Source organism: Triticum urartu, chromosome 4A (genome assembly GCF_056163025.1).
Source record: "Triticum urartu cultivar PI428250 chromosome 4A, HENAU_Tu73, whole genome shotgun sequence".
In the NCBI taxonomy this organism is placed as follows: Eukaryota; Viridiplantae; Streptophyta; class Magnoliopsida; order Poales; family Poaceae; genus Triticum; species Triticum urartu.
In genome coordinates this window covers 565198347-565205557 of record NC_141876.1, presented here as the reverse complement: position 1 = coordinate 565205557, position 7211 = coordinate 565198347, and the positions used below count along the sequence as shown (strand labels likewise).

At 56.3% G+C, this 7211-nt stretch overlaps 1 protein-coding gene across 1 annotated transcript; it reads right to left on the bottom strand.

Annotated features, from left to right (window-relative positions):
* Positions 1 to 4854: 4854 nt before the first annotated feature.
* LOC147976651 (uncharacterized) lies at positions 4855 to 6651 on the bottom strand. Its single transcript, XM_087518956.1, has one exon. The coding sequence runs from the start codon at positions 6383 to 6385 to the stop codon at positions 5396 to 5398; it is 990 nt and encodes a 329-aa protein (XP_087375082.1). The 5' UTR covers positions 6386 to 6651; the 3' UTR covers positions 4855 to 5395.
* Positions 6652 to 7211: the final 560 nt, after the last annotated feature.

The following is a 7211-nucleotide window of genomic DNA, read 5'->3' as shown; positions in this document are numbered from 1 at the left end:
ATTTGTCACTCCGTATGACGGAGAGGTATCACTGGGCCCACTCAGTAATGCATCATCATAATGAGCTCAAAGTAACCAAGTGTCTGGTCACGGGATCATGCATTACGGTACGATTAAAGTGACTTGCCGGTAACGAGATTGAACGAGGTATTGGGATACCGACGATCGAATCTCGGGCAAGTAACATATCGATTGACAAAGGGAATTGCATACGGGGTTGCTTGAATCCTCGACATCGTGGTTCATCCGATGAGATCATCGTGGAGCATGTGGGAGCCAACATGGGTATCCAGATCCCGCTGTTGGTTATTGACCGGAGAGTCGTCTCGGTCATGTCTGCCTGTCTCCCGAACCCGTAGGGTCTACACACTTAAGGTTCGGTGACAGTAGGGTTGTGAAGATATGTATATGCAGTAACCCGAATGTTGTTCGGAGTCTCGGATGAGATCCCGGACGTCACGAGGAGTTCCGGAATGGTCCGGAGGTAAAGAATTATATATAGGAAGTGCTATTTCGGCCATCGGGACAAGTTTCGGGGTCACCGGTATTGTACCGGGACCACCGGGTGGGGCCACCTGCCCCGGGGGACACATGGGCTGTAGGGGGTGCGCCTTGGCCTATATGGGCCAAGGGCACCAGCCCCAAAAGGGCCCATGCGCCTAGGGTTTGGGGGAAACCCTAAAGGGGGGCGCCCCCTTGCTTGGGGGGCAAGCCCCCCACCCCTTGGCCGCCGCCCCCCCTAGGAGATTGGATCTCCTAGGGCCGGCTCCCCCCTAGACACCCCTATATATAGTGGGGGAGATGGAGGACATCATACCTCAGCCTTTTGGCGCCTCCCTCTCCCCTGTTACATCTCTCTCTCGTAGTATAGGCGAAGCCCTGCTACTGTGACGCCCTGCATCCACCACCACGCCATCGTGCTGTTGGATCTTCATCAACTTCTCCTTCCCCCTTGCTGGATCAAGTAGAAGGAGACGTTACGCTGACCGTACGTGTGTTGAACGCGGAGGTACCGTCCGTTCGGTGCTAGGATCTCCGGTGATTTGGATCACGTCGTGTACGACTACCTCATCCCCGTTCTTTGAACGCTTCCGCTCGCGATCTACAAAGGTATGTAGATGCATCCGATCACTCGTTGCTAGATGAACTCATAGATGGATCTTGGTAAAGCCGTAGGAAATTTTTTGTTTTCTGCAACGTTCCCCAACACAAACGTCACAACGTAACTGGGTGATTATAAAGGAGTACTACAGGTGTCTCCAAAGGTACATGTTGGGTTGGCGTATTTCGAGATTAGGTTTTGTCACTCCGATTGTCGGAGAGGTATCTCTGGGCCCTCTCGGTAATGCACATCACTTAAGCCTTGCAAGCATTGCAACTAAATGAGTTAGTTGCGGGATGATGTATTATAGAACGAGTAAAGAGACTTGCCGGTGACGAGATTGAACTAGGTATTGGAATACCGACGATCGAATCTCGGACAAGTAACATACCGATGACAAAGGGAACAACGTATGTTGTTATGCGGTCTGACCGATAAAGATCTTCGTAGAATATGTAGGAGCCAATATGGGCATCCAGGTCCCGCTATTGGTTATTGACCGGAGACGCACCTCGGTCATGTCTACATTGTTCTCGAACCCGTAGGGTCCGCACGCTTAAGGTTACGATGACAGTTATATTATGAGTTTATGCATTTTGATATACCGAAGGTTATTCGGAGTCCCGGATGTGATCACGGACATGACGAGGAGTCTCGAAATGGTCGAGACATAAATATTGATATATTGGAAGTCTATATTTGGACATCGGAAGTGTTCCGGGTGAAATCGGGATTTTACCGGAGTACCGGGAGATTACCGGACCCCCCCGGGAGCCATATGGGCCTTAATGGGCTTTAGTGGAAAGGAGAAAGGGGCAGCCCAAGGTGGCCGCGCGCCTCCCCCCTCCCCAAGGTGGCCGGCCCCCTCTCTCTCTTTCCCCCTCGGGGAATCCTAGTCCAACTAGGATTGGGGGGGGAGTCCTACTCCCAGGAGGAGTAGGACTCCTCCTGCGCCCTCCTCCTGGCCGGCGGCCCCCTCTCCCTTGGCTCCTTTATATACTGAGGCAGAGGCACCCCAGAAAGACACAAGTTGATCCATGTGATCTATTCCTTAGTCGTGTGCGGTGCCCCCAGCCACCATAGTCCTCGATAATACTGTAGCGGAGTTTAGGCGAAGCCCTGCTGCTGTAGTACATCAAGATCGTCACCACGCCGTCGTGCTGACGGAACTCTTCCCCGACACTTTGCCGGATCGGAGTCCGGGGATCGTCATCGAGCTGAACGTGTTCTCGAACTCGGAGGTGCCGTAGTTTCGGTGCTTGATCGGTTGGATCGTGAAGACGTACGACTACTTCCTCTACGTTGTGTCAACGCTTCCGCAGTCGGTCTGCGTGGGTACGTAGACAACACTCTCCCCTCTCGTTGCTATGCATCACATGATCTTGCGTGTGCGTAGGAAATTTTTTGAAATTACTACGAAACCCAACACGAGGGCGCCTGCGGCGGCGGCGAAGCATGCGGCAAGGATGCAGGCAAAGCCGGAGCAGGTGGCATGGATGGCATCCGGCGAGTGATTTGGCCAGCAAGCGAGGCTTCCGTCACGATCGGGCATTTATTTCATTTTGGCATGTCCGGACCGTTGAACTATGATTTCCTTTGCTTTGTTTTCAAACTGTTGAATTCGGACAATTTGTATCATATGATAGACGTGCATGGAATACATGGATTTGAGGCTTCACATTTGAGGTATGTGGATGTGCGGCATCTCATATGAGGGGTCGGCGGGCGTTTGTCCGCAAACGCTCCCGAACTACGAAAAAGGCAGAGGGATTAGAGGGTAGAGTGCATAGCCCATAATTCTAACATGGAGTATACAAAAGGTAACGAGCATTAGCTCCTAAGTCAATTTCCTTATGAACATGGAAATGGACCGAAGAACAAGTGGCGCTTTACTAAGCCATGCAATTAGTGTGTGACAGGCATTGGCCAAGCATCAACACCAGCGTGCAGAGGAGAAAACGCAGCATGGCATTTAAGAGTGTGGCACGATCACATGAATACACGATGTGTATGATGTGTTTAGGGACTGTCGACACGATGGAGGGGAACAGCTGGAGTTTTCGGGACAGTGATACACACATGGCTGAGGCTTGAGGGGGTTGAGTTCTGTTGGTGATGGATGCTTGATGCTGTTGCATCCCACGTACTCCCTTCGTTTGGAATTACTTGTCATAAAAATGAATATATCTACAACTAAAATACATTTAGATACGTTCATTTTTTACACGAGTAATTCCGAACGCAAGAAGTACTACTGCGTTGCTGTCCTTGCATTGGCCGGCTCCAAGGAGAGAGGAAACCCAGTGACGAGTGACCCCTCATCGATTGACCAGGGACATTGTCACGGGCAAAGTTGCAAGAAATGCTGTGCTGACTCGCTCTTGGTCTCAGTGTTGCTCTCCCCGCAGCTTGTGAATACTACTTCATGTCAACAAGCGTCAGCTTCCCCCGGCCGCGCAGCACTGCGGCTACTTTATTATAGCAGCCAGCAAAGCTGGCCAGCGGCCACCAAGTTTCCAGAACTGGTCGATGGAGTGCCCAGCCAAACAACACCACGGACGGAGACACGGCAAGCAATTTTAGCAGGAACGGAGTGTGGAGACATTTTTTTTTTGAAAAGGAGGATGACCCCCGGCCTCTGCATCTGGGAGATGCATACGGCCATCAATAAAGTGGCCGTATGCATCTCCCAGATGCAGAGGCCGGGAGTCATCCTTCTTTTTTTTTAAAAGCTGGCACACAGTCGCACACATGCCTTGATGGCCGTATGCATCTCCCAGATGCAGAGGCCGGGGATCATCCTTCTTTTCAAAAAAAAAAAACTGGCACACAGTCGCACACATGCCATGGCGTTCCCGCAGGGTAGAAAGAAAGAGCGGAACAAAACGCCAAACCTACGGAGGATGCACGTACTACGTGCAGTGTCCAGACCGCGAGCACGCGGGGCAACAGAGGACGGAACAAGGAAGGCATCGCATCCCCAGCCTCAATCAGGCCATGCGAATCAAATCATCCCTTCAACCTCAATCAGGATCCGGTCAGACAGAGGAGTCGACAAGTTTTTTTCTTTTGGCTGCCCGGCGGCGGGCCCCGCCCCCACCAAACCCGATCCGGGGCGGACGGCTGGCCGGACGCGGACGCGCGGGCCCGACCGAGCCGGCAGCGGCCACCCCACCGGCATGGCCACCCCCCGGCGATAAAGCGACCCGCCTATCGTCCTCGCGCGCTGATCTGACACGCGACTTGCCATTTTCTTTGGAGCGCACGCCACGCCGGAGCATTATTAGCGCGGCTTATTGGTTCTTAATGCTGTGCCGTTGCTCTCGACTGGCGCCATTTGTGGATGGTTCCTTGCTTCTCCAGGATTCCTCTCCTCCAGCTGACGGGAGACGGAATTTGGTACTGTACTATGGGAGCAGAACTGATCGCCTGCTTATCATATCGTAGATCACACGTCTCGCCCGCGTCACCACCTACCCCGTCCATCTTCTCACAGGCTGATATTTACAGCTGTGTTCTTCTTCAACCTTCAGCAACCAACTTGGACGGTTTTCTTCTGAGATGAAACGAAAAAATATCTTGAACGGTTTTCTGTCGAGCGTCGTATCTTGGGCGGCGGGTATAGTGTCCTCTCACAGACAAAAGGTATAGTGCTATCATGCCATGGAGGAATCAGGAAATTGATCGAGGTGGCACCATTGCACACTCGCTGTCCTAAACTCTAGTCCCCGAGAGAGAAGTGACAAAGAAACTGATGAAAAGAAGCGGCCATAGGTGCACATAAAAAGTCACCTCATTCCATGAAGCAAAGCCATGCCAATGACGCTGCTATATCAGCCTACCACAACAGTGACCATGAACATAGTGGGCAGTCAGTTAGGAATTAGCCACACAAGGTTTCCATTCATATAACAAAGCAGATAGTAGTAGTGGTGGTGGTGGTGGTTTATAAGAAGTTACTGAAAATCTTTCACTTCAGCTAATTTTTCATCATCATCATCGGCGGCGGCGGCGGCGCCGCCACCATGGGCATAACCAGCAAAACCTGGCATCCTAAAACCCCACCCACCTTCTAGTGCTTGTTCTTCGCCATCCATCCCTCTATAGCACCAGATCGACGAACCCAAACGAGAAATGAAGCAAAAGATCTTGAGCATATGTACAAGAAACCTAACTAATTGAGGCCGGCCGGGCAGCACCTTCACGGATCGATCTCGCTTCGGGGCCAGTTTGGTCCGAGTCACCTGGTGAACGACGGCGCTACTGGTAGTAGTAGTGGTGAGAAGGGTCGATCTAGCCCAGGGAGCCCTCCTTGGCCGACAGCCGCTTGAGGAGCTCGTAGGTGGTGACCATTGTGGCGGCGGAGAGCGACATGGAGCCCCACCTCGGCCCCAGCCCGCGGTAGCACGCTGCCCACCCGCCCTCCTTGAGCAGGCCCCGCATGGTGCTCCCCAGCGTCGGCCGCGCCACCGCCGCGTCCGTCTCCATCACCTGCAGCCGCGTCTTCACCGTGTCCAGCGGCATGGTCACCAGCGCCGCCGCGCCCCCGGCCACGGCCGCGCTGGCGCCCTGCACGGCCATCAGGGCCGGGTAGCTCTCGGAGCGGTCCGCGCCCACCACGCGCCACGCGAAGCGCTGCGCCATGGCGTAGGACGCCCACCACACCGCGTTGGACGGCGCGTAGGTGATGATGGAGAGGCCGAAGCCGCGGTACAGGCCGCGGACGCCGTCGGCCGCGAGGATCTTCCGGAACGCGTCCGCGCCGCCGGCGTAGCGGCAGGCGGCGGAGGTCTGGACCATCAGCCGCTGGCTGATGACGTCGACCGGGGTCCACACCACCTGCGCGGCGACGGCGGCCGAGACCCCCGCCGCGGCCGAGGCGACCGCCGACGCCGCGGGCTCGGAGACGCCGAACCGGACGGCCGCGGACCCGACGGAGCTCTTGGTGGCCTCGAGCGCGGCCATGTAGAGCGCGCGCGCGGGGACGGTGCCGGCCAGCGAGGCGCCGAAGCCGCGGTAGAAGCCCCGGAGGCCGTCGCGGCCGAGGATGGCCCTGACGGTGGCGGCGGCGGCCTGCGGGGGCGGCGCGACCTGCAGGTGCGTCTTGACGACGACGGCCGGGTAGAGCGCGGCGGAGACGCCGGAGAAGAGCGCGGCGCCGAGGACGAAGAAGCGGGACTTGTCGAGCATCTCCCAGTTGACCTCCGCCGGTAGGCGCCGGATCTCCTCCACCGCCGCCGCCGCGCCGCGCTCCTTCTCCATGCCCGCAACGCTGAAGCTCATCCTGATGCCACCCCCCTCTGCTGCTGCTGCTGCTCCGCGGCAACGAGAGAAAACGCAATCATCCAATCAACTCAGTCCACGGTTACAAGATCCATATCACGCCATCGCAGCGCCGGCCGTCTGCGGAAGGAAGAAAGCTTCTCCGGCGAGGAGGGAGAAGGGGATTGCGGCACTCGGGTCCTTGAAAGTGGGGGAAAGTGGGAGGCAGCGTGGGGAGTGCGATTATTCGGGATCCCGAGGGGGTAAGTGAATATTTATACACAAGGTTGGTGTCGTGGCCAGCCACCCGGCCTTATCCCCGAGCCCGAGCCCCACCGGCCGGCGTGTAGCGGTACCAGCAGCCGTGATGCCCGGACGGCAACCGTCACGTGCCGGCGGTGGGCGCGTGTCGGGGAGCGGGGCTTATCGGTCGCTGTTGGCGGAGCCACCGGAGACCGCCGGTGGCCGGCCCCCATTGGCCGCTGGACCGCAGAGGGAGGGAGGGAGCACGCCGGGATTCCATATGATTCGATCCCGCTTTTTTTTAATTAATTAATGGGTGAGACTGGATCTGGATCGGTCGATGTGGTGTGCTGCGCACACAGAGACAGCTCCGCCCACAATAACGGCGCTTGATTACCACGTTCGCTCTGCATACACACGACGCACACGCACGCACGGCACGATGTCGACGGTCGCCGCCGCATTGGCCGTGGCTTCCTTGACCGCGTGGTACTACTACGTGCGCGCGTCTGAAAACCACCTCTCCGGCTAACAGACTCGCCGGGCGGCGCCACGCTCCCCGCTGCGCGCCATCGTGTCACCAACCATACGTGGTTGATCTGTT

Excerpts from the sequence above, each read along its gene's own strand:
- LOC147976651 (XM_087518956.1), bottom strand. The coding sequence starts at position 6,385 with ATGAGCTTCAGCGTTGCGGGCATGGAGAAGGAGCGCGGCGCGGCGGCG.